Consider the following 27,217-nt stretch of genomic DNA (forward strand, 5'->3'; position numbering starts at 1 on the left):
AATTGAACTCAGGACCTTTGGAAGAGCAGTCAGTGCTCTTAACCGCCGAGCCATCTCTCCAGCCCCAAACATGACTTTTCTAAAGTGACATCTTTCAGGTACCCAGTGGCTTTTCAGAAAGGCATACTCTAGGGGCTGGAGAGATGGCTCAAAGGTTAGGAGCACTGGCTGCTCTTTCAGAGGTCCTGAGTTCAATTCCCAGCAACCACTTGGTGGCTCATCACAATCTGTAATGAGATCTGGTGCCCTCTTCTGGCCAGCAGGCATACATGGAGACAGAACGCTGTATACATAATAAATAAATCTTTTTTAAAATTTCAAAAAAAAAAAAAAAAGAAAGAAAAGAAAGGCATATCCTATGGTCTGTGCACCTTCATCAGTGTTCTTAAAAATGAACACAAAGATTTGAACCTCTTGATTTGCATGATTTTGTGGCATTTTTGGAATCAAGAGAGTAGAGTAGCAAACCACCTTGAGTTATTTCAGAGCACTTACAGGAGCAATTTACAGGTTTAATCTCAAGAACAAATTTATTTAGTCTTCCTCTCAACAGGAAGACTCGCAGAATAGTAAATGTCTGCCTCTTTTTATGACATTGTTTGTTTCTTATCTATAAGAATGATGAAGTAAGTTCACAGAAATACAGATACTTTGAATTATCTTTGTTGGGCTGGCAAGAAGCATCAGTAAAGATGCTACTGCCAAACCTTGGAGATAAATTGGATCCCAAGGACAGAGAGAACCCTGTCCCACAAGTTGACTTGTGATCTCCATATATGCATCATGGCACATGCATGCAGGCATAAACAAACAAATAAATGTAATAAAATTTTAAGTAAGTTATAACTTGTCAGTTAATATATACACATTAAAAGTGCAAATAACAGCCAAGGTTTTAGAACAAACCAGCTGGTTTTAGTCACATTTGTCTCTCCTTTAAGTCAACCCTCGAGCCCCCAGCCCCCCTAACACAGAACTCTCTTCCTTCACTTCTTCCTGGCGTGCTAGGATGATTGTATGGAATGTATGTTTAAACTAATGGGATTTATATATAAATACATTTGTGAGGCAGGCTAGCACTGTGGCCCAGGCTAGCCTTGAACTCCAGGTAGTACTCCTGCCTCAGCTTTCCGAGTGCTGAGGTTGCAGGCACAAGCCCCTGTTCGTTGCTGAGGCTTATGCATTAATGTGTATACCAGCACTGTTCCTGCTCAGCCAAACAGTACTGCATCTAGTGGAAGAGGACATAGCATGTGTCCAACTCTCACGTGAGCCATGACTGCGTTCTTTTTCATTGTGTAGCTCTGTGTAACTGTATATCCTATACTCTGCTCAGCACAGCACGCCCCACTCTAGTCTTGGAAACCCTCCATCCTCCTGCTCCATCTGAGCTGTAGCTCAGCTCTGGTCCCGGGACTTCCTTCTGCCATTCTCCTGGGATCTCTCCTGCACTCTCTCTTGATTTGAATTCCTTTCTTTCCTGGATCTTGGATCTTCTTCTTATTTCTCGATTCTTTATCTCATTTTACTAAGTTTCCTAAAAGATGATTATCACCAAAATAGGTGTTTTGTTGTTGCTGTTTTATACAAGAAAATATTATTCCCTTCCTTCTGGATTACTGTTTGGCTAGGTATGGGACTCAGGGTTGAAATCACTGTCACTCAACTTTCGGGACATCATTCTGTTATTACTTTGAAGAAATAACTTCAAAGTGGTCAGTTTGAATTCTAATTTTCTCTTAGTGAAACCCGCTGTTTCTCTTCAGAACATTTGGGATCCTTTCTTTTTTTTTTTTTTTTTTTTTTTTTTTTGGTTTTTCGAGACAGGGTTTCTCTGTGTAGCCCTGGCTGTCCTGGAACTCACTTTGTAGACCAGGCTGGCCTCGAACTCAGAAATCCGCCTGCCTCTGCCTCCCGAGTGCTGGGATTAAAGGCGTGCTCCACCACGCCCGGCGGGATCCTTTCTTTAATTCTAGTTTTCTGAAACCTACTTTATGGGTCTCAGCCCTCCCCTCAGTTGTGACCCTTTCAGCTACAGACCTGCTCCCTTCAGCTGAAGGAGTGAATGCTTGTCCTGCTCACTTCTCTGCTGTTCTCAAGGCTCTGGAGCTAAGGATAGCTTTAGCCAGGTGTTGGTGGCACACGTCTTTATATCCTAGCACTTGGGAGGAAGATACTGGCAGATCTCTGTGATTTCAAGGCCAGTCTGATCTACAGAGTGAGTTCCAGGACAGCCAGGAGGACTACACAGAGAACTCTGTCTAGATAGAACAAATGAAACAAACAAAAACAAAAAGCAAGCTGTAACGTTTTCTTCTTTAGAAAACAGATTCTCACTTTTAACTTACTCTCCATGTGGGCCTTTGTTTTTCTTTCTTGACAGACCATAAACACTGTATCAGAAGTTATTCGAGGCTGCCAAGTAAACCAAGACTACTTTGCTTCTGTGAATGCACCTTCAAATCCCCCACGGTAGGAACCAGGAAATGCATGGCGGACACAGGAGCGGAGTCTCGGGTGTAGTGGGTCTCACGGGCACGTTACTTTTATTTTTCTTTACCTTTTTTTTTTTTAATTTTTATGTATGTGAGTACACTGTCACTGTCTTCAGACACAGCAGAAGAGGACATCGGATCCCATTACAGATGGTTGTGAACCACCATGTGGTTGCTGGGAATTGAACTCAGAACCTCTGGTAGAGCAATCAGTGCTCTTAACCTCTGAGCCATCTCTCCAACCACATCTTACTGTTCTTAAAGACCAGTGTGTGTTAGGAAATGGTCCGATAGTAAAAGTATATTGCTATTTAAGACTGTATGCTTCTGGAACTTAATGCTTGATTCAGCTACCAGCCTTTCGGTTGACAAACAAATCTTGGCCGCCCCTCCATCTTTGTGAGTGGCCAGTGGTTCATGTGTGTGGGTTGCACTTCTGTTCACTCTTCCCCTTGTACTCTGACAGACCGGTGTTTATGTATGTGGGTGCACTACTGTTCAATCACTCTTCCCTTGCACTCTGACAGACCGGCAATTGTTGTGCTGCTCATGTCCATGGTCAACGAGCGGCAGCCGTTTGTGCTGCGCTGTGCCGTGCTCTACTGTTTCCAGTGCTTCCTGTATAAAAACGAGAAAGGACAAGGAGAGATCGTGGCCACTCTTCTACCGTCCACTATTGATGGCAAGTAATTCAGTTCTAACATTAGAAAGGCTGTGTTTAAACCTTTGCTTGCCTTTACCCTAAGGCACTCTGTAACTGAGGGAAGCTAAGACAGACCACACCTGAGTCTGCATTTTCTACTTGTCTCGCTATATTAAAGCATGAGGGGTTCTGGTGTTGGTCTCTACGTGGGATGATGTCATTAGAAATGTTGTGAAGATTAATTACACATAGCAGTTACACAGGTAGAGTTGTGACCCTGGGTTCTGGTGTATAATAAACACCAGTGAACAGGGCTGCTGTTGGCAGTGATTAGCACTCTGAAGATAAATCCTACCACTTAGTCAGGCTCAAAGTTTCAGCTTATTGTTCTGTGATAGAATACAGCCATTATTTACGGATTTCTCCAGTACTGAGTTTACTTGAGATGTGTTTAAAAGGCTATTTTCATAAAGTTAAAAGCAATTTGACTCAAGTGATTGGAAACATGAGTGAGTTCGTTGCAATTACATAAATATTGGAAGTTGGCAAAAGTTTAAGTCTGTTTTTACTAAAATTACTTGTATAAAAGCTATTATCATAAAGCTTTGTTCTCTATAAATGAAACTAAGATGATGGAGGTAGTGAATTAGTGTGCTGACTGTTCTCCACGAAGATGGCTTCTGTATTGTTACCATCAGCTTGATAGCTACAGTGTTGTCATATGTCATCTTTGTGCAGCTACCCTACTTAGGAGGTGGCTTTCTGTTGTCTATTTCCCTTTTGTGTCTGAAAGTACATAAGAGTGTTTATACCATTTGTGTGTAGAAAATGGTTGTTGTAAACCTCCTGAGTGTGGGGTTATTCCGCGTGGTCAGTGTCTAACATTTCTGTCTGCTTGCAGCAACAGGTAACTCCGTCTCAGCCGGTCAGCTGCTCTGCGGAGGTTTGTTTTCGACAGACTCTCTCTCTAACTGGTGCGCTGCTGTGGCCCTCGCCCATGCGCTGCAGGGGAATGCCACCCAGAAAGAGCAACTGCTCAGGGTTCAGCTGGCCACCAGCATCGGCAACCCTCCGGTGTCGCTCCTGCAGCAATGCACCAACATTCTTTCCCAGGTAAGGGCCACAGGGCTCCTGAGGGGTGAGCGTCAGTGACTCGGGAGGAGCCTGGAAGATGCAGTAGAGAAGGATAGAAGCACTTGCTGACTGACCACTTCACTGAAATCAGAACGTTTTGAAGAGGAGAGGAAACAGTAATTATTTTATAGGAATAGTTCTGTCAAATGGTTAAGGACTTGATTATGATAAAAACACAAGGTCTCCACACAGGTGTATTTTGAATTTTACTTTCTTCTTAAATTATCCAGGGCTCTTCCCTGTTGTTTATCTCTTCTCAGTGACTGAATCTGGGTTGGTAAAGGAGAGAAAGTTAAATGATGCAATTTGTAGTTACATGCCTCCCTGTTTTCTCCTGAAGCAGTTGGTCATCCCAACACAAACAATAGCAATCTATTAAATATACAAAATGTACAGTGTGTACGTCCAGTGCCTGTGAGGTTCTCAACATGCCTAGCAAGACAAAGACGAAAAATATGAAAATCTGTGTTCCTGCAGCTACTTAATGAGAACGAGGGGAGCATGGTCGCCAGGCTTGGGCATGTCTCTTCCTACATGATTTGCCCACATCCACTTAGCCTTCTGACCATTTAAAGTCATGCTGACTCACAATGTAGCTGTGAAGTCAAAATTGTGACGGAAGCTTAGTTATGGATAAACCCATTGCTCCTGGCTACTTGCTCTAGCAGTGGAGGGGCCTCACTGCCGTGCTCCCACCGTCTTGTGCTCCCACTGTGCTGTGCTCCCACCATGCTGTGCTGTGGTCTTCACTATTTTTTCACCACACATTGCACTTTCTTTGTTTTGAACTTTTTGTTGTCAATGTTGTTGCTGCTTGGCATTGAACTCGTCATGCTTACTAAACACCTTCCACCACTGAGCTGGACCCCCAGTTCCAAGGGCTTTTGGAGGCTTTTTAATTAAAGAAATAATGTTGTTATTCATAGAAGTTATAAGTGAAATCTTTAGAAGTGACTATAATGAGAAGAAATTTGAATGATGTTTAAATTGCTTTACTTTAGTTGCCAGTTTATTGCTTATCTCTTAGTGATTTAAAAGAAAACTGTATTAAGTGTTTCAAATCTTTACTTACTTAATGCGTGGTGGTCTCTGTCACTGTTGAAAACAACTGTTTTCATGCAAGTTGTGAAAACTCTGTGCCCGCCATTACCACCTTAGCTTTGTAAGTGTGCTGGTGGTGATGTGAAAGTCTCAGGCGCTGGGGTCTGGGCCTTGTAAGTAACACGAGGCTGTGAAATCGGCCTGTGTGCCAACTCTATAGAGGGGTAGAGCTTCACTATCACTAAGTATTGGCTTAGATTTGCAGAGACTAAGAGCATATGTTAGGGTCTTTTCTGGACCAGATGACTTAAAGCAATGTTTATGAATAATGTTTGATGTATAATTTGCAGGGTGATAAGATCGACAGACGGGTATGTATACCTGATAAGCTGAGGCCTTTTCTGGCAGGCTTCTTCCTTGTCTTGGGTTTTGCAGTTGGTTTTTAACAGCTTGTTTGAAGTTCTGTTCTACTCACACATGTTGGCGAGTTTGTCTGTCACAGGTGGCTCTCCGGTTTCCTCCCTTCACTCTTGGCTGGTTGCTGAGAACTGTGGGAACAAGCACACTGTGCCTGGGCTCCAGGGGGTTCGCACTGTCTCAGACTCGCAGTTTTGGTTCTTGTGTTGTTTGCCCAAGCTTGTTTCTTTATTTCCCTTACAAACAACTTAAAGAAAGCCACATTTAGGGATAAACTGTGTCTTTTAACCAGTATATGAAGGAGGACCGTGTGACCTTCTACTACTTACATTATTTAAAATGTGCAATAGTAAAATTTTTATAATTGTAATGATTTTAAATGAAGTATTATGGATTATTCTGGGTATAATCTGTATGCTACAACTACCGTATTGGTTTTACTATCTTAGGAGGAGAGTGTTGTTATGTTCAGTTTGGTTTAGTTTTTCTTTTGACAAAGTGTTTAACCAAAAGAAGAAGAAGAAGAAGAAGAAAAGTCTTACAAGTGCTCCTGTCCTTGCGCTCAGTCCCCTGCCTCAGCTGTGCAGTAGTAAATCAGGCCCAGTTGGTGCCGGCACTCTGTGTGCATGTGCCCTAGCACGCACGTGGAACTCACACACACACATGTGGCAGCTTGTGCCAGCAGTTTCTGTGTCTTTGTTTTACTATGTGGTTCTGGGGATCAAACTCAGGGCTTTGTGTGCTAGGCAAGTGCTCTACCAGTGAGCCATAATCTTCAGCCCAGAATTTTTGATATTAGAGTATATTTTTAAAGTATAAATATCATGCACTTAAAAGACAGATTATGCTTTCAACTGATTGACTTTTTAAAAAACAACCACATAACAAATTGTAGAATATTTTCTACTTCCAAGGCTTCATCGGTACTCTTATTCTTTGTTCTCAGAAGCCACTGCTAAAAGTGAATCTGAATCTATGACACTAGGACTCCTTATTTTTTATTGGTTTTGAGACAGGGTCTCATGTAAGCCAAGCTAGCCTTGGACTCCCTTTGTGACTGAGGTTGGTCTTCAACATCTGACCTTCTTGCCTCTGCCTCCCCGGTGCAAGGATTATATGTAGACCTATTATGTCAACTGCTAGACCCTTATTTTCATGAAAAAAACTTAAAATTTTTAAGTGCCAGCTTTTGTTTACATGAACAGTATAAAAATGCTCAACTTGAATGAACACATGGATGAGGACTTTTGTTTAGAAAATATAGTTGGGAGAGTATAATAGTATATTAAAGATTATTTGCACTAACTTCAAATATTTTATTTGTGCCTGAGCATGGTGGTACACACCTATGATCCCAGCACTTTGGAGGCAGACTCAGGAGGATCAGTGTATGTGTGAGGCCAGCCTTGTATAAATGTGAGTTCAGACCAGCCAGAGATGCATATCAAGACCTTGTCTCAGGCAGACAGACAGAGAAACACAACGGGCTGCAGACATGGCTCTGCAGGTAAAGCTCCTGCCACACAAGCATGGGGCCTCTGTTTCGATCCCTAGCAGCCACAGAGAAGCTCGGGATGGTGGTGTGCACTGTAACCCAGCGCTGAGCGAGTGGAGGCAGTGGAGGGAGCGAAGGATAGTTAACCAACCAGTCTAGACAAAAAGGTGAGCTCCAGCTCCAGCGAGAGGCTCCTCTCGTGACTCAGAAAAAAAGTGGAAAAGAGAGGGAAGATATTTAACATCCTGTATCCATATGTACCACATGTGTGTGTTGTGTGTACACTCTGACTTCTCCCTCTCATTAAAACAAAATATAATTGTGTTTATGAATTTACGGCTTTTCTTTCATCCTTTCAACTCTGATTTCTAATGAATGAACTTCAGAATGCTCCGAGTAATATCGTTAGTCTCCTTTTGTAAATCTCCGTGGTTCCATAGAGGTTCTTAGGCTCTGGCAAGAGGTGTGTCCTTGTCTTGTATTTTCTAATCTCTGCTCACATTAAGGAGCTTAACTGTTGTCCTTTGATATAGCATATGGCTGCATATTTTTTTTTCTTGCATGTCATTTTTCTTTTGATAAGTGCTCTTAACCACTGACCTTCTCCAGTCCTTGTTTTGGATTTTAAAAATCAGTCTTTTATGGTCTCTGCTTTATAAGTCATTCTTAGAAAGACATCTTTAGGGGTCCTAGGGTACTTGACCATAAGTTCCAGTTTTATGTTTTTACTCTGCCATCTTTTAAATGATCTGTATGTGATACAGATATATTCATCTTTTTAAATTTTATTTTATCATCACCATCATCACCATCATCATCATCATAGTTGTCTGTGTGTGCATGTGTGCATGTCTGTCTGCCTACCTTAGCACACATTCCACAGTATGGATATGAAGGTCAGAGGACAACTTTCGAGAGTCAGTTCTCTCTTTCTGCCATGAGTTCTGGAAGTTGAACTTAAGGTACCAGGCATGGCAGCATGCTCAACCTGCTGAACCATCTTGCCAGCTCCCACAGATTTTTTTCTAGGCAGTTATCTAGTTGCTCCAGTATTTTAACGTCTAACTGCAACACACTGGCTGCTGTTTGGTACCTTTTCCACACACTGAGATTCTTATTTGTACAAGTCCATTTCTGGACTTTGATTCTGTTGATCTCTCTCCATCATCTGCTTTCACTTCATTACTGTTTTTTACTGCATCCTTAATTATTTCCACTAGTTTATTTTTCCATATAATGTTTAAAATCAGATTATTTAGTTCTACAAAAGCAAAACGTTGAGAATAGGGTCACACTCAGTATTAGAGCCCATGCCAAGCATGGTAGGCCCTGATGTCACTTTTTCAAAATTTTATTTTATATATGTGAATACACTGTCACTCTCTTCAGACACACCAGAAGAGGGCTTCGGATCCCTATTAAAGATGGTTGTGAGCCACCATGTGGTTGCTAGGATTTGAACTCAGGACCTCTGGAAAAAGCAGTCAGTGCCCTTAACCACTAAGCCATCTCTCCAGTCACATTCTCTAATTTTTTTATACAGTATATTTTGTAGCTTCCCCCAGGTTCTCCCAGATCCTTCCTACCATCCTACCCACTCAACTTAATATGGCTTTATTTTTATTTCTAATAATATGTCTTGGAATTGGTCTTTTAAAACTCCCACACTATAGTTTTGATATAACATGTTCTTCTAGCACCATTTATTTATTTATACAGGCTCTCAAATAGCTCAGGCTGGCCTTGAACTCACTGCACAGTCAAGGATGACTTCCGACTTCTGATTCTGCTACCTCCATCTGCCGAGTGCTGTGATTGTAGGCGTGCACCACCAGACCCGGCTTTGTTCAGCGCTGAGGATAGAACCCAGGGCTTCTTGCGTATTAGTCAAGCACTGTATCAACTGAACTGTCCTTCTAGCCCAGACGCTCCTGGGTTTTAAGTAACCACTTGCATTGGTGCATGTGAATCGTTCTGATTTCTGCACTGGGCTCTTGTGGAAAGCACAGCTTGTTGCAAACACAAAAATGGATTTTTAGTTCAGTTTTTAAAATCTGGCTTTCTTATACATCTCTTGATGCTTAAGTTCTTTTAACACAAAAGAAAAGGAGGAATCTTAGGCTTACTTAGAGTTTGAAAAAATAGTAACTATTAAGTGGTGTCTGCCAACTTATCTATTGCAGGGAAGCAAAATACAGACAAGAGTCGGGTTGTTAATGTTGCTCTGTACCTGGCTAAGCAACTGTCCTATTGCTGTAACACATTTTCTTCACAACTCAGCCAATGTTCCATTCGTATCCTTTACAAAGTTTTGATACCATGTAAGTTACTTATATATTTCAACCTCCATTGCAACTTCTGAAAATGTCATGCGTATATAATAATGCATGTTTAAGCTGGGTGTATTTGTGTAGGTTTTTATGGTATGCTTACTTGGAATATATAGAGAGAATTTCTTTTTTTATTAATTTTTTTATTACGTATTTTCCTCAATTACATTTTCAATGCTATCCCAAAAGTCCCCCATACCCTCCCCCTCACTCCCCTACCCACCCACTCCCACTTTTTGGCCCTGGCATTCCCCTGTACTGGGGCATATAAAGTTTGCAAGTCCAATGGGCCTCTCTTTCCAGTGATGGCCAACTAGGCCATCTTTTGATACATATGCAGCTAGAGTCAAGAGCTCAGGGGTACTGGTTAGTTCATATTGTTGTTCCACCTATAGGGTTGCAGATCTCTTTAGCTCCTTGGATAATTTCTCTAGCTCCTCCATTGGGGGCCCTGTGATCCATCCAATAACTGACTGTGAGCATCCACTTATGTGTTTGCTAGGCCCCAGCCTAGTCTCACAAGAGACAGCTATATCAGGGTCCTTTCAGCAAACGCTTGCTAGTGTATGCAATGGTGTCATCCTTTGTAGGCTAATTATGGGATGGATCCCTGGATATGACAGTCTCTAGATGGTCCATCCTTTTGTCTCAGCTCCAAACTTTGTCTCTGTAACTCCTTCCATGGGTGAATAGAATTTCTTATAGAGAATCTTACATAAGATGTGTGTTAAATTCAGATTACAAAATAAAATATTCCAGACACTGTAAATCTTTGCATTCCTTAACAAAGATGTCAGCTTACAGGACAGATTGCAGAAAATCTCGGAGAAGAAGAGCAGTTGGTCCAAGGCTTATGTGCCCTTCTTTTGGGCATTTCAATTTATTTCAACGATAACTCACTAGAAAACTACACGAAGTAAGTGAGGGCAGGGTGGCCATCTAGTCATCCAGAAACAATCATACATTTTTTTGCTAAAGTATAAGTAAACCAAGCTTGTGACTTCGCATTTTTTTAAGCATCTCATATGTTTATCTATGTAGAGAGAAACTAAAGCAACTAATAGAGAAGAGGATTGGCAAAGAGAATTTCATAGAGAAACTAGGATTTATTAGCAAACATGAGTTATATTCCAGAGCATCTCAGAAACCCCAGCCAAACTTTCCGAGTCCAGAGTATATGATATTTGATCATGAGTTTACAAAGCTGGTGAAAGAACTCGAAGGTAAGATGTGAAGGTTTGTGCTGATCCAATGTAACTCTGTGTGTGTGTGTGTGTGTGTGTGTGTGTGTGTGTGTGTGTGTTTTGTGATGCCCATGAGTGATAAGCCAGGCAGTTCATCTGCAGCACACAGAAAGACTTTGGACCCTTTAAGATTAGAAAGAGTATTGCATGACTGTCTTGAGTTAGGCTATTTTTACTCATTAAATCCTAAAACTTAAGTCATGTTTACAGTGCTTAAAATCAAGCTGGAGGCAAACAGGTGAGTGAGTGGTAAAGCATGTACTTAGCACGAGGCCCTGTACTCAGTCTGCAGAGCCTCAGGAAAACCATTCAGTGCAGTTTATGTAGAGGAATTTTAATCCAGAAACATGGCTGCTCTGGCAAGAGATCACAGCCAAAGACCACTTAGGTCTGTGTGATCCAGCTGGAATGTAGACACACCCTGGATTACAGTGTGATCTGGTTGGATGATGTCTAATTGAGGGGCAGACAAAATGACAAATCAGAGAAAGATTTGACAAAATGAGTCAGAACTAGGATACACCCAGCTCTCATCAGAACAGACAGGAAAGAGAGGCTACTTAAGACCAGAGCAGAGAGAGGTGAAGTAGAGTTCAGCTGAGTTCTGTGCAGTTCAGTTGACTGCAGCTGAGTTCTGTTTGTTGATACAGTCAGTGCAGTTGAGTTCATGGAATTCAGAGGCAGGTTTTTCAAGCACAGCAATTCATTCAGAAGCCAAGAGATTCCTATTTGAATCAGTCAACTTGGAGATGTGTTTGAGCCAGAACAGCTATGTTGAACCAGCCAGCAAGAGTTCAGAAAGAACTAGACAGGGCGAGTTTATTTAGCAGTGAGTCTGAGAGGCTGAGACATTCCAGACCCAGGTTAGCAGATGGAGACTGGAAACTGAAACCTCCAAGATCTCGGCTTGCAGAAGATTAGATTGTATGGAGGCTAGAAGCTTCCAGGCCTAGGTCTAGGGATAGTACAGAGAAAGAAACTCTGAGCTCCGCCTAAGCCTTGCATTTGTACAGCTTGGGTAGGTTCTCATTTCATCCCTTTATCTGAGGAAATGAAAGCCACATTCACATTTATAGTTTAAGTATGTTTTGTTTTACAGGTGTTATTACCAAGGCTATTTATAAGTCCAGTGAGGAAGATAAGAAAGAGGAAGAGGTAAAGAAAACCTTAGAGCAGCATGATAACATCGTGACTCACTATAAGAATATGATCCGTGAGCAAGTAAGTACCAGCAAACTGTCCTCTCTGATGGGCAGCAGCTCTGCTTGAGGGAAGGTTGCTTCTTGGCATTTCAAATGGATGAGGGATACACAGAGTAAATGTCTGCGTTTTCAAATGCATCTGTATGTTAAATTGAGGGACCTGCTTTGTGCTAGGCACTGTGTAGGATGTTATAGATCATGGATCCAGTGGATTCTCTTGTTGGTGTCGGGGTGAGACAGATATCTAAATTATTGTCTCAGAATGTTATACCATACATTATACAATATCCCAGTGTTATTGCTAATCAAAGGTGTAGCAGCACTCAGGCTAAGCTCTGAGAGAGCCTAGGGAATACACTCTCCATAAGAGGGCCAAGGAAGAGCAGCAGGAGATGCATACAGCACAGCAAGGCTGCTGTGGCTGCCATGAGCCTAGAGCAGCTCCTGGCTGAGTGAAGGAGACATTTGATGGGAAAGCATAGGGAGGTAGGCCAGGAAGGGGATTATTGTGGTGGGCCAGCTAGGGGAGGACGTTGGTGACAGTGATGACAATGATGACAGTTAGTAACTGCCTCACATGTTTGCTGTGTTATGTGAACTCAGTGTCTTTCTTGTTTAAGATTTATTTATTTATTTAATGTATATGAATGCTCTATCTGCATGTACACTTGCATACCAGAAGAGGGCATCAGATAACATTATAGATGGTTGTGAGCTACCATATGGTTGCTAAGAATTGAACTCAGAACTTCTGGAAGAGCAGCCAGTGAGTTGAGCCATCTGAACCATTCAGCCATCTCTCCAGCCCTCAGTATCTCTTACTTCACAGCATCCCTACAAGTAGTGACTAACTATATTCAGCTTAGGATAAATGGGAAATCTATGCCTTTAATGAATTCTCCCAGCATCTCCCAGTAATTGTTGGAACAGAATTCAAGTGTATGTGCATTAGTGAAAGTATGTCATATGGCAGGGACAGACTTGAGAAGTGTGGAAGGGCTGGCAAGATGGCTCAGCGGGTAAGAGCACTGACTGCTCTTCCGAAGGTCCTGAGTTCAAATCCCAGCAACCACATGGTAGCTCACCATGAGATCTGACACCCTCTTCTGATGCATCTGAAGTCAGCTACAGTGTACTTATATATAATAATAAATGAAGCTTTGGGCCGGAGCAAGCAGGGACTGAGTGAACAGGGCTGACCAGAGCAAGTGGGGTTGACTGGAGCAAGCAGAGGTTCTAAAATATTCAATTCCCAACAACCACATGAAGGCTCATAACCATCTGTACAGCTACAGTGTATTCACATAAATAAATAAATAAATAAATCTTTAAAAAAAAAAGTGTGGAAATTGAAGATAAAACTTGGCAGGACTTAGTGATGTTTCTCTGCAGGTATCAGGGTGCAGACAGGATAAGTGTGATTTCTAGATTTCTGTCTTGGGTCATTGAGTACAGTCATGGTAGACAGGCAATTCCATAAAGAAGGTGATGGGCTAGACCGGAATTCTATTTTCAGAGTCATCAATTGATGCTTTCCTTTCATAATGCTAGCCACTGTCCATTATGTACATTGTCTTGTGCACCTTAGCCCTGTTGCATCCTTTAAAATGTCACTCAGTATTTGTACTGAATGATAGATACTGTAATAGAATTTTGTAAAGGATTATATAGTATTATCTGAAAAATTAGATTACTGATGTTGTTAAAATTCTAATGTCAAAGGGAAATGTAACAGCCTATGTGGGGTAGGCTTACCTTCTTACCTATATGGTATTTTTTCCTTCCTCACAATATAAATTACTGAGATTGAAAATTTACAAGTAATAATAGGATTCTTGGAGTTTGTCCTCAGCTTTTCAGTGTTCAGCCAAATCAATAAACTAAAAAATCAGTATCTCTGTTCAAAATTTGAGCCATCAAACTGCCCCAGTTATGGATTTTTAATCTATGTCTTGATTCAAATACAGCTATTTTTAGTTTATGAATATAGTATTTTTGCAATGTGGTGTGTAGCTTACTTCTGGATCTGCTAACTACAGTTGATCTAGAAAGAGGAAACTGTTCTGACATAATTACTGATTTATTTATATAATGTTAATTTTATACATTCTCACAACTTAAATCTTAACAGATAATAAACATCTAAAACTATAAAAATGTTTATATCCTTTGAATGACATTTGAGAATTCATCCTAAGGAAATTCTCCAAAATTCAAGAAAAGCTGTTAAATGAACATTTATCATTTTGAAAAGTGGAAATTATCTTTAGTGTTAAAAACATGTAATGTGCCGGGCGTGGTGGTGCACGCCTTTAATTCCAGCACTCGGGAGGCAGGGGCAGACGGATTTCTGAGTTCGAGGCCAGCCTGGTCTACAGAGTGAGTTCCAGGACAGCCAGGGCTATACAGAGAAACCCTGCCTGGGGGGGGGGGGGGGGGACAATAACAAAAAATGTAATGTAATGTAATTTATACTCTATCTACTTGATCAGGTATTGAATAAGCATCAATAAGTATGGCCTTATGGCTGAAAAGGTAACTCATGAAGAGCAGAGCTGGGATTTCAGCACCAGCAGGACAGACCAGGCGCTCAGTGCTTGTGGGCCATCAGCCCAGCCAAGAAGACATGAGCTATAGGTTCTGGGAAAGACGGGCTCAGAGGAATAGGCTGCAACAGGGGCCCTCTCTGGCTTCCATGTGCACACACACAGGACTTGTGGGCCCAGCCCAGCCAAGAAGACATGAGCTATAGGTTCTGGGAAAGATGGGCTCAGAGGAATAGGCTGCAACAGGGGCCCTCTCTGGCTTCCATGTGCACACACACAGGACTTGTGGGCCCAGCCCAGCCAAGAAGACATGAGCTATAGGTTCTGGGAAAGATGGGCTCAGAGGAATAGGCTGCAACAGGGGCCCTCTCTGGCTTCCATGTGCACACACACAGGCAAACACAAATAAATACAGGTCTTAAAAATTATGATTATGAAAGCAGGATGGACGATTAGTAAGCAGTCTAAATGTTCTAAGCTTCTGTACCGAACTGACTATAGCAACTTGATAAAACATGCTAGAGACTGCTTGTGGCCCGACTTCTTTTTTTATTTATTTATTTTTATTACTTTTAATTATGTGTTATGTGTTGTGTGCACATGAATGCAGATGTCCACAAAGGCCAGAGGTGTCAGATCCTTCAGACATGCCCAGAAGATAGAACCAATTTGTACAAATTCTCCTCTGACTTCCTCTCATGTGCCCATGCACATAAAGCAAGTAAATGTGATAAATTTAAATAATGTGGCTGCAAAGTGTATCTTCATTCACTAAGTTTCATATGTAGTTTGGTAGATAGTTCTGTAATGGTGTCATGGCCTCAGACTGAGTGAGCAGCAGGCTGCGGTGCTGCAGTGGTGTGGTGCTGGTGAGTGCAGAGCAAGTGAGCAGCAGGCTGTGGTGCTGGCCCGCAGAGCCCTGCTTGAAGCCCCCACATGATGATCAGCTTTGCACGCGTTCAAGTCCTCATGCTTCACTGTTGATTTGGGGCGTGTTGAGTGGTTTAGCATACTGATTTTTTTTAAGCCCATGTATTTTATTTATTGTGTGCCTGGTGTATGCGGTAAGAACATCTGACTCGTGTCTATTTCACAGGACCTACAACTGGAGGAACTGAAACAGCAAGTCTCCACCCTGAAATGTCAGAACGAGCAGCTGCAGACAGCAGTCACCCAGCAGGCTTCTCAGATTCAGCAGCACAAGGACCAGTACAATCTCCTCAAAGTTCAGCTCGGTGAGTGTCTGTCTCACTCTGTCCTCAGGAGTTGGACGGAGATTCTCTGTGCACTGCTTGTTCTCAACCATGATCACTGTGAGGAATATGTAAGTTAAAACTTAGTGCAGGATGGCTTGTAACTAAGTAGCTGAGACCAGATCATTCCAATATAAAGTCCACTCTCCATCTTCTTGCTTATTGGCTGATCCAGTGATGGCTGACTCCTGGCAACACACTACGTTTTGATTCATTACAAGCTCCAGATGATAGATCCCACGGGCTATTTGAGATTGACCGATACAGTATTTCAATTGCTTCAGTTCCAGAATTGAAATAATAGCATTATGTCATCTGAAAAATAAGTGAAATAATAGATATGTAAAACTCTAATTTATTCCCAGGTAGATAGGCAAGAATTCACATTCCTCCATTTTGAAGGGGCGTTTTCTCAGATGTCATTGTCGTCTGTGGTTGTGTGTGGGCGTTTGAGTGCTGCTAGGTCTGAGCCTGACCTGCTAAACCCTCCCTTCTCTTTGTGGAGACCCGGTGTGCTGTCCTGCGCCCCGTCATATATAAGGCAGAAGGAAAGGCTCCAGCCCTCTTAGCACCATGCCTTCAGTGCCTGTGGCCTCCTGTCCACCGGCTCTGTCCTCAGGTGTAGGATACCAGGAGAGAAAAAAAAGGATTTCCATTCCTGTCACTTTCTTTCTGGGTGCTGGGGCTCCAACCCTGGCCTCTGTGTGTGTGGGAGTGGTATTGTACAGAAAGCCATACTGCAAGCCCACACGTTTGCAGAGAGCATCATCTTGCAGGCCTTGTGATGATGATAATGCCAGGTACCGAAGAGTAAGAAGTTTATTTCTATGAGGGTAACTAACATTTTCAGAAACAAATTTTTCTTTCTTTATGACAATAATTTTTTGGCCAGTTAACCCATGTGGATAGCTATTCCTCTGGAAAACTTTCTGAATGGATTTGACTTCTCTTATGCTTATTGTCAGAATTGGAATGAAAGCTGCCGTAATTCACAGTCATAATCAGCAAACCATACAGTTTAATCAGGACCCTTGAACCAATCTGCACCTCTGCCATCAGGAGCGCCCTGCCAGTTCCCCAGTTAAGGAGACCTTCTCTGGGGTCTTAGGTGATCTTGTATTGTAGCCTTAGTCCTGATGATGAGAAGTTGGATTCAGGTCAGCTTTCCCCACTGTTGTGATGTTTAACAGGAAAAGACAATCACCATCAAGGTTCCCACGGTGACGGGGCTCAGGTGAATGGCATTCAGCCGGAAGAAATCAGTCGGCTGAGGGAAGAGATAGAAGAGTTAAAAAGCCATCAGGCGCTCTTACAAAGCCAGCTAGCTGAAAAGGACTCATTGATTGAAACTTTGGTGAGTAAATGTTAAAAAAGAAACGTAAATAAGTGACCAGGAGTAATTCTCATCATCTTACTTGCTTGCTTTTTCTGGGTTTGTTTATTTGTTCTTTTTTTTTAAAGATGTATTTATTTATTTATTTTATGTATGTGAGTACACTGTCACTCTCTTCAGACACACCAGATCCCTTTACAGATGGTTGTGAGCCACCATGTGGTTGCTGGGAATTGAACTCTGGATAAGCAGTTGGACCTCTGGATAAGCAATCAGTGCTCTTAACCGCTAAGCCATCTCTCCAGCCCAATTTGTTTTGTTTTAAGGCAGAGTCTTACAGTGTAGCTCTGGCTGGTCTGGAACTGATTATGTAGATGAGGCTGGCCTTGAACTCAGATTTTCTGAAGGCTGAATTGAAAGTTAGGTACCACCATAGCATAGCCATCCCTGTGGGGTTTGTTGTTGCTCTTGTTGTTGTTGACAACAGGCTCAGCCATCTCAGGGTGATCTTGAATTCCTGATCCTCCTGCCTTTCTTTACCCTACAAGTGCTGTACCCCATGCCTGGCTTAATTCTTCAAAACTCACTGTGGTCTCTAGACTTTGCTAGCCTTGAACTCATAGAACTCTGCCTTCCTCTGCCCCCTGGATGCTGGGATTGAGAATGGGTGCCTCTGCACCAGCTCTCTTGAGACAGGGTTCTCTATGTAGCCTTGGTTTCCCTGGAACTTATGCGTAATCTGCTTGAACCACCACACTCAGCTTGGTTTTTATTGTTTGTTTATTTATTTTCTTATTGATGGGGATTATTTCTTTTAAAAATAGCAATAGTGTAGTTTTAGAAACATTTGTCTATTTGTTTTTGTTTTGTTTGAGGTTAGTGTGTGTGTGCAGACATGGGCACTCAAGCCACAGAGTGGAGGTCAAGAACAGTTTTCAGGAGTTGAGTCTCTCCTTTGCCTGTGAGTCTCGGGAATCAACATCCCATTGGCAGGCTTGATGGCTGGTGCCTTTACACAGAGGCATCTCCATGCTTCTCACACGTAGCCTAGGATACAAGTTCAGGTGCATGTTTACATTGCGTGAGCCACCTGGTCTGAGTGTAACTTCTGAGGCTGTGGAGAGCTGTAGACAGCGCTCTATTGAAATAGACTCTTACATATAAAAATCAAGTCTTTATGTGCAGTCCTTGGTGAGCTTCTGTGAGGTCTGACTGTGAGCATGAACCTCTGCTTTGACTCCCTTTCTTTCCAGGTTTAATTTCAGTTTATTTCTATGCTAATTGTAGAAATCTTCACAAGCGTCTGGCATGAGTGAGCAGGCTTCAGCAACATGTCCTCCCAGAGATCCCGAGCAAGTTGCAGAGTTAAAACAGGTAATGTTCCAGTAGAGTAACAACCCCCTGAGTGTTGTATTGCTGTAGAATGCCATTGTCAGGAACAATAAGATTTGGTAATTAAGACAAGCTTTGAAAAACCTAGAAGCTGTGTTTATTTGACAGTAATGTTGTTTTGTCTTTCATCGGTTTGTTTTAATTTTTTTTTACATTTATTCATATATTAATCTTGTGCTATAAATGTGTGTGGACACAGCTTGTGTTATAAAGACCACATCTGGAAGTCAGAGCATAGCTGCAGGAAGTTGGGTCTCTCCCTCTCCCATGTGGGTCCTAAGAGTGAATTCAGCAGTCACCCACAGAGCCATCTTGCTAGCCCAGCTTCTTGTTTCAAAGTTTCCTTCTTTCTCTCTCTTCTCTGTCATCCTTCCTTCTTTCTGTGTAATAAAGGAATGTATGGTTATTAGAAAAGAGAAATCAGAAGCCAGGCTGTGCTTCTGTGCTAGCTATAGTCCCCTGCAGGAGTCAGTGGCCTCTCATGCACACGGCTGTCTAAGAGGCGCGTGTCCACACTGTGCCTGTGTCACCAATGTCCTTGCATCTTAAATCTGCAGAGATTCCTTTCTTCCTTTCTCTCTCTCTCTCTCTCTTTCTTTCTTTCTTTCTTTCTTTCTTTCTTTCTTTCTTTCTTTCTTTCTTTTTGTATGTGTGTTTTTGAGACAGGGTTTCTCTATGTAGCACTAGGTAATAAAGTTTTGGGCGATTGAGAGTAGGAATATCCAGGAGGGGCAAAGGTCCTGGAACTCACTCTGTAGACCAGGCTGGTCTCGAACTCAGAAATCCACCTGCCTCTGCCTCTGCCTCCCAAGTGCTGAGATTAAAGGCATGTGCCACCACTGCCTGGCTGATTTCTTTATTCTTATATTATGTGTTTCAGTGTTTTGTGTGTGAGTAGGAGGTTTTTGGTCATGTTGTTTTGAGTCAGGGTCTCTCTATGTAGCCCTGGTCATTCTATAACTTGTTATGTAGACCAAGCTAGCCTCAAACTTACAGAGATCCTCTTGCCTTTGCCTCCCAAGTGCTGGCATTAAAGGTAAAAACTGCTGTGCCTGGCAAATATATAAGTTCTTTTAAAGTGACGGCTTTATCTAGCAACATAGGGGTTTATGTATTATATTGTATATTACAAAATACCGTGTGTGGCTCTCCTCACTCTCTTGGATCATTGCCCGATGGTCCACAAGGGCAGTGGGAGCAGAGCCAACAATGGATGTGGGTTTGGAAGCCCCATGAGTACTTAGGGTGAATGACCACACTGGGACCAGCTATCAGGAGCCACATCAACTTTACTTTGGGTGGCTCAAGGGTAATAAAGTTTTGGGGGATTGAGAACAGGAATATCCAGGAGGGGGCTGGTGAGATGGCACCCGACTGCTCTTCCGAAGGTCTGGAGTTCAAATCCCAGCAACCACATGGTGGCTCACAACCATCCATAATAAGATATGATTCCCTCTTCTGGAGTGTCTGAACACAGCTACAGTGTACTTATATATAATAAATAAATCTTTAAAAAAAAAAAGGAATATCCAGGAGGGACAAAGGTCATTGGCTGAGGGCTTAGGGTACCTGAAATGCCTCATTAGTGTGGGGAAGCATTTCGAGAATCTTAGGCACTGGCTGAACAGGTTCTTACAAGAAGAAAGGAGCTGATCCAGTAATCTAATTGAAGCTACATGCCATTCCTTAGGTAGAGGCTAAGTGGGGACTTAGGATTCCCCAGACAATCTCAGAGGAGAATCCCTGCTAATGAACGGAGTCTCTCATATTTCTCGGAGCCCAGAAGCTATCTGGTCATTATGGACTTTGACCTTAATTAGCAGAGTGTTCTCATACTGTGTAGAGGCAGGGGAGATGGCTCAGTAAGTAAATATGCTTGCTTACATAAGCATGAGAACTTGACTTTGAATCCCCAGCACCCATGTAAGAGAAAGGCAGATCTGTTGTCACATACCTGAAAGGCAGCTGGTTCCTGGGGATGGCTCTCCAGACAGTCTAGCCAAAACAGCTCCAGGATCAGTGAGCAGCTGTCTCAGAAGTAAAGTGGAGAGCAAGTGGAGGACACCCGGTTGCCAGTGTCTGGCCTCCACACAGGCCTCCAAGGCAACATCATCGCCCACCCTATATATATGCACCACAGACACACAGAAGGGAAATAAAGACAAGAACAAAATGATCGGTACTATCACACTCCGCATACTCTTGTTGATAATTGACAGTAAGACCTAGAGAAAAGATAGATGGTTGATGCATTATGCACCTCCCCACCAGCACGTCCCCAAACATTGCCTGAGGGGCAGGGAGCATCACTGGGGGAGCTACATTTTCATTGCTTTTCTGTCACTGTACTTGGTACTTGGTGGGAGGAGGTGCTGAGCGTCAGAGCGTCCAGCAGTGTAACAGCAGCTTCTTCCCTGTCTCCCCAGCGCTGCTATTGCCATGCGAGGGCCCTGACCTTGAGCTGGCCTGCTTTGAGTTGCAAACACCAAGCCTGTAGGCTTGAGCAGGAGTAGCAAGGTGTGAGCTTTGGCAGGGATCTGATGGCTCTCTCAGAAATAAGACATTGAAGCAGCCCTCAGTGTTTAGACCCCATTAACTGTTCTTGTAACATCCTAATGGTACCAGGAAGGTACAGCTTTCTTGTGACTCAGGTGCCAGCTTTGCTTTGCTTTGCTGGTCAGCCTCCAGGTCTCCTAGGTGGGTGTTCAGTCTCCAGTGTGTCCTGCAGACTCACTTTCTCTATTTTCTTGTCCCTCTGCCTGCCTGCCTGCCTGCCTGTTATCCCTTTAGGATGTTTTTGGTGGGAGGGGGAGGACATACAGGATCTCAGGAAGCAATAGGGATGCATATATAGGTTTCATTCTCTACCTTGATAAATTCTAAAACTTGGACGTGAATGAGTTTTGAAGATAGTGTCAAGAAGGGATTTCTGTAAGTGAACATTTCCTTAATGAAGCCACGCTGTTCCCACCACAACTTACTGTTCTTGTGTTTAGGAACTGACAGCATTAAAGTCCCAGTTATGTTCACAGTCTCTGGAGATCACGAGACTCCAGACGGAGAACTGCGAGCTGCTGCAGAGAGCAGAGACCTTGGTGAGTCACCCTCATCTTCCCTTCCAAAGGCAGCAACACACAGTTGATCTGTTCTCTCAGCCGTAGCCAGAGCTCAGTGACAGAGGCTTCCTGCTTCCTGGTGACCTGGCCTGGCCTTGCCTTGCCATTCTATTCCATTCCATTTCTTTTCTTCTTATTATTGTGTGGATTTGTTTATTTAGTGACTGAATGGTTAATTCACTGGTGTAACATCCCATTTCCATCCCTTTCCATCCAAGCCGATAGTATCCCTGCTACTGTGAACTTGTCAAAATCCCATGCACAGCCAACCCTTCGCCCAAGAAAGCCCTCCACAAATAAATACCTCGCCTCTGTCCCTGGTGTCTGCCGAGTGTGGCCACTAACAAAAGGTGCTGCAGACCCCTCATGGTTTCCCCAGAACACACTTTCTCATATTTTGCAATCTAGGTAGGCTGAAAATTTCAAAATTTTATTTTTACTTACTCATTTGTAAACTTCTCTTTTCTCCTATGCTTTCTAATAGACACAGAGAGAAAGGAGACTGCACTGCAGTACTTTGTTTAGGAACATGAGCTATAGAAGTGGCTTAGGAGCCGGGCGTGGTGGCGCACACCTTTAATCCCAGCACTCGGGAGGCAGAGGCAGGTGGATTTCTGAGTTCGAGGCCAGCCTGGTCTACAGAGTGAGTTCCAGGACAGCCAGGGCTACACAGAGAAACCCTGTCTCGAAAAACCAAAAAAAAAAAAAAAAGAAGTGGCTTAGGTTATTTATGTAACCATGCCAAGCACAGTGGTAACTGTGAGGTGGGTGGAGTCCATCTTGGCATTACAAGACACATTCTAACACAGATACACAGACCGCAGGCCAGCCAGTCAGTTGTTCTGTTCTCTCTCAAAACACCAGACCACATGCTGTCTTTTCCCTAATTCCCAACTGCTTGCTTCCCATTTCTCTCTGTGACTTCACCATGCATTCTCTCCACAAAACTAAAATATCCTTGAGAACCTTCTCTGTTCTTTATGAATCCATTGCAGAATTCCTTTGAGGTTCATATTCCTGTCAGTAGTATCTTTGAAGTGGCTTAACCCTTGTCTGACACTTCCACAAAACTGCATTCATTGTCCTCTCCAAAGCCACTGTCACACCCTTAGGAGGTGCTACGTCATCTCCACTCTGGTATTTTTTAGAGAAAGGGTGGTACTGAAAGTTTCATTCATAGAACACTTAAAATACTTACTTTACCAAGTGCTGGCGTTGGGTTGGTTAAAGCCTGAGGTGACAGTGTTGGACTTACCTCAGGAACTTAGAAGGCACAGTGTTGAGTCTCTGCCACTGGCACCTGCTCTTCCTGTCTGCCTTGTGCTTTGCCTTCCTTGTGTGCCGTTGACTTTTAGTGCCTCTCCATGGTGGGACAGCTCATCTGTCAGAGCATATTCTGTTGCTTTCGCATAAATACATGAGTTATTTTCTTTCATTTGAAATAAAACTTCAGAATGGCAAGAAGATACACACACTTACAAAGTTTGTATCATTTATAACCTTCAAGAGACTTTTTAATTTTCCGTTTTCAGGCAAAATCAGTTCCTGTAGAAGGAGAGAGTGAGCATGTGAGCACTGCTAAGACCACAGATGTAGAAGGAAGGCTGTCCGCCTTGCTGCAGGAGACCAAAGAGTTAAAGGTGGGGGTGGTAGAACTGCTATTTATTAGACCTAATATGACCTAAAGTCCCAAATCTTTGACTTTGTTTCATTTTATCTCCGAGTTCCTCAGGCTTATAAAGAAAACTGAAAGTTAGGATTTTGTTTTCCAAGACAGGGTTTCTCTTTATAGTCCTGGCTGTCCTGGAACTCAGTCTATAAATCAGGCCGGCCTCAAATTCACAAGAATCCACCTACTGAGTGCCAGGATTAAAGGCATGTGCCACCACGCCCAGCAAGTTTTCTTATCAATGGCAGTATTTAATCATAACAAATTAAGGGTAACAACTTTGGCCGATGTAAAAGCCAAGTAGAGCCAGGCATGGTGGTGCAGTCCTAGTGCTGAGGCAGACGTGAACTATGAGTTCCCGTCCAGCCAGAGACTATTGCAAACAACAAAATAGTATATCGACTTCCATAGGGTTGAGGAACATTGTGACAGACATGTCAGAGTAAGTAACATAAAGAATCGGGTGACATTCATAAGTAAATCATGAAGAAAAGTGTGAAAACGGAAGATGATATATAGTTATACTTTTTGGATTGTGTTTAAATTAATTTGAAACTATTCATTTGCTTCTCTGAATGAAATGGAATTATTTTCCTTTGAGTTTTGAATTCAAATTCTGACGCTTACTATCTTCTCTACATCATCATCTTCAGGGTTAGGGCAGGGGCGGCCAAGTGAAATTAAGGTTTGTACCGTCTACTCCGTTCTTTACTGTGGCTTTCTTTGCTAAGTAGGCTGACAGATGCTTACGTTCCTGGGTGTGTGTGCCTTACATACCCAGTTGCTGCCACACACCTCAGACTCAACAGTTGTCCCGTACTAGTTACCTCCACAGTACTGTAAGCAAAAGCCCTGACAGAGGGCATGTAAGGAGCAGAGGGTTATTTTGGATCACTGTCCCTAATGGCTGGGAAGATGTGGTGTCTGTCAGAAGCAGTTCACAGCTGTGTGTGGTAGCCAAATGTGGGCAGATCAAGAAATGACTGCTCCAACCAGACCAGAAACAGACATCACCTTCAAGACTATTGTGACTAGTGGCCCATATCTGCCATCCAGGGAGACATTTCACACCTAAACTGGGACATACAGTGATTTGTCATCAACAGAAACTGTTAGGAGCTCTAGGAAGTAAGTACTGATGTAGATGGCTGTTGTCACCTTTCTTGTAGAATGAGATTAAAGCACTGTCTGAGGAGAGGACCGCCATTCAAAAGCAGCTGGACTCATCCAATAGCACCATCGCCATCCTGCAAACCGAGAAAGACAAGCTGGACTTGGAAGTTACGGATTCTAAGAAAGAACAAGATGATCTTTTGGTGCTGTTAGCAGATCAAGATCAGAAAATCCTGTCACTGAAGAGTAAACTCAAGGATCTCGGTCATCCAGTAAGACTGAGGCGTTTCCACTCATGATCTCTGCCTGTAGAGAAGAGCATGTTCCTAGTGTAATATTGCATGAGGAAGCTGTGCCTGTGTCATGTTGTGTACATGGATTATTATCTGCATGTAGTTCTCGCTGTTTAGAGAGTTGGTCTGAGATACAGTAAAATCTCTTTGCAATATTTGAAGACCTGGAGCATAGAGAACAGCTGTTGTCACTGCTCCTAGGTAATAAGCGTCACTGTCCAGGGTGAGTTGGGTGGTCATGGTTTTTACCACCATGTATTCAGACTCCTGGGTAGAAAGGTGTGAGCATTTACCATGACAGTTAACTGATTAGAATCACAGAAATGCAGAAGCTACAGGGAGCCCTGAGCCTTATGAAGTCAAGGAAATCTGATTCCACCATAGGACAGACTGATAATATTTATTAGCATGCGTTTTACACATATATGTTTCCCAGTGTGTTACTCTGTGTGTGTGTGAACAAATCTGTATTCTCCCCTTAGGTTGAAGAAGAAGATGAATCTGGAGACCAAGAAGACGATGATGATGAAATTGACGATGGTGACAAGGACCAGGACATCTAGCTTTAAACCCTGGGAATGATAGAGATTATATCATTATGTTGAAGAAGTCTTAAGACAGTGCTTTGGTTTGCCTCCACACAAAAAATAAAGACAGAACCAGGTGGAAACATTCACTAGTAAAACTATTGATGTATGTTTTTTAATATTGCCACCCATGTGGAAAACTGACTTCATGTGGAAGTTTTATTTATGTTCACCTGAACTCTCCCAAAATAAAATTTGCACAGGGAACCAAGCTCCAAAAATACTCCCTTTGAAGGCATGTGGTGGCAATGCAGTTTGCCTTACTGGTTCACTGATTGCTTTCAGACAGACTCTGTGACTTCAGTACTAACACATTTGATTAATGTGTATTCAATGGGAATCATTATTTTTAAGTCAGCATTTGAGTTCTCAGCTGATTAATCCTTGTAAAGAAAGGACTGTACTTAGGGTAGCCTGGGGCTCCTGTGTGTCATCCCCACAAACCCCCACTGTGCTTCCCCGAGATCAGGATGGGACAGTTCCAAGTGAGTGCTTGCCGTCCAGCAGGGCCACAGTCTGCCTACTGAGAGGAAAGATTGTCCCCAAGTGTGGAGGGCGTTCTGAGGAACGGGAGCAGTGTATTAATGGGGCTGCTTTTCTCTCTGTTTAGGATAAAGATGGAAAAGAGATTATAGTCAGCAGTTCATATAGCTGGGATTTAGAATTGTTTGATTATCATAAAACATGTTCTTAGTTTTAAAAAATCCCACACTATGATTTATGTAATTTATTGGCATTTTTGCTGAATAGGTGTAAGTCAGATAATAGATTTTTAAAAAGCAAATGAAGCAATGTGTCAAAGTCTAATGTTTTCATAATAAAAATAGATATTATGTTCACTTAATCTCTGTCATTGTTCCCTTTGTTTAGATTGTAACGAAGTGTTCTGTTCACTATAAGAAGTAAGGCAAATGGAAATGCTAAGGAGGCTTCTTGTAGTCGGTGTTCTACTGCCCAGAAGAGCACTCATGACCAAGGCAGCTCTTCAGAAACAAAACGTTAAATTGAGAAATTGGTTACTTTTTCAGGAGTGGAGTCCATGATCATGGTGGGAGCAAGGGTAGCACATGTGGCACTGGAGGAGTGGAGGAGAGCGACATCCTGATCGGCAGGCAGAAAGACCCACACACACACACACACACACACACACCCTCCCTGACATGGGCGTTTGAAACCTCAAAGACACACTCCTCCAGTCAGGTCACATCTCCTAATCTTTGTAACCCTGTCAAAGTCATTCCCCGGTGACTAAGCATTCATATATGTGAGCCTGTGGAGGCCGTTCTTACTGCTGAAACCAAGTCTTCCCTTTCTCAGCATTAAACTGGATGTTCGGAGCGTTATTCCCACTGAAGCCAGTGACCAGGGTTCTGTGAGAGAGAAGGGACGAATTGGAGCAGGTGCCAGAGTGCAAGAGGTTTTGGACGTGGGTTTTGGGGTTTGTTTTTTTGGTTTGGTTTGGTTTGGTTTTTTGAGACAGGGTTTCTTTGTGTAGCCCTGGCTGTCCTGGAACTCACTTTGTAGACCAGGTTGGCCTCTACCTCCCAAGTGCTGGGATTAAAGGTGTGTGCTACCACTGCCCAGCTCCTCTTATTTTTTTAATGGGTCTTTGAGAATTCTATACAGTGTGTTTTGGTCATATTTACCTACCTACCTTAGCTCCTTCCAGATCCACAGCCCCTTCCCTACCCATGAAACTTTCTCCCTACCAAGTCTAATGTATGTGGCCTTTCACTAAACTACCTATCTCCCAGGGCCTGTACCCTTGAAGAAACTGACCCTTTCTTGGGAGCTCTCAGTTGGCCATAGCTCCCCAGCAAAGGGTGGGAGTGACTGCTCACTCCTGGCTCCCACGCTGGCATCATGTCTAGCATGAGCGTTGACCCAACTTGTGTGTGTCTTACAATTGCTGTG

The 27,217-nt window shown here is 42.9% G+C and overlaps 1 protein-coding gene and 1 non-coding gene across 3 annotated transcripts in view; both read left to right on the top strand.

Moving 5' to 3' along the window:
• The window catches only part of Uso1 (USO1 vesicle transport factor), a 66,986-nt gene extending 40,839 nt beyond the window's left edge, over positions 1-26,147 (top strand). Inside the window, exons 11-25 of one of the 2 annotated variants that reach the window (XM_021162717.2) lie at positions 2,384-2,472; positions 3,023-3,177; positions 4,040-4,251; positions 5,664-5,684; positions 9,409-9,519; positions 10,353-10,471; positions 10,597-10,778; positions 11,899-12,020; positions 15,644-15,782; positions 16,991-17,154; positions 18,421-18,507; positions 21,522-21,620; positions 23,174-23,281; positions 24,480-24,695; positions 25,199-26,147. In XM_021162717.2, the coding sequence (XP_021018376.1) occupies positions 2,384-2,472; positions 3,023-3,177; positions 4,040-4,251; positions 5,664-5,684; positions 9,409-9,519; positions 10,353-10,471; positions 10,597-10,778; positions 11,899-12,020; positions 15,644-15,782; positions 16,991-17,154; positions 18,421-18,507; positions 21,522-21,620; positions 23,174-23,281; positions 24,480-24,695; positions 25,199-25,279 (1,905 nt within the window). In that variant the 3' untranslated portion in view covers positions 25,280-26,147. The remainder of the gene's footprint in view (positions 1-2,383; positions 2,473-3,022; positions 3,178-4,039; positions 4,252-5,663; positions 5,685-9,408; positions 9,520-10,352; positions 10,472-10,596; positions 10,779-11,898; positions 12,021-15,643; positions 15,783-16,990; positions 17,155-18,420; positions 18,508-21,521; positions 21,621-23,173; positions 23,282-24,479; positions 24,696-25,198) is intronic. The other variant, XM_021162718.2, reaches the window with a different exon arrangement.
• Positions 16,290-16,432, top strand: LOC115031183 (small nucleolar RNA SNORA57). Its single transcript, XR_003836803.1, has one exon. It is a non-coding gene; the product is annotated as a small nucleolar RNA SNORA57 (small nucleolar RNA).
• Positions 26,148-27,217: the final 1,070 nt, after the last annotated feature.

Source organism: Mus caroli, unplaced genomic scaffold, assembly GCF_978045245.1.
Source record: "Mus caroli unplaced genomic scaffold, Mus_caroli_1 scaffold_4, whole genome shotgun sequence".
NCBI lineage: Eukaryota > Metazoa > Chordata > Mammalia > Rodentia > Muridae > Mus > Mus caroli.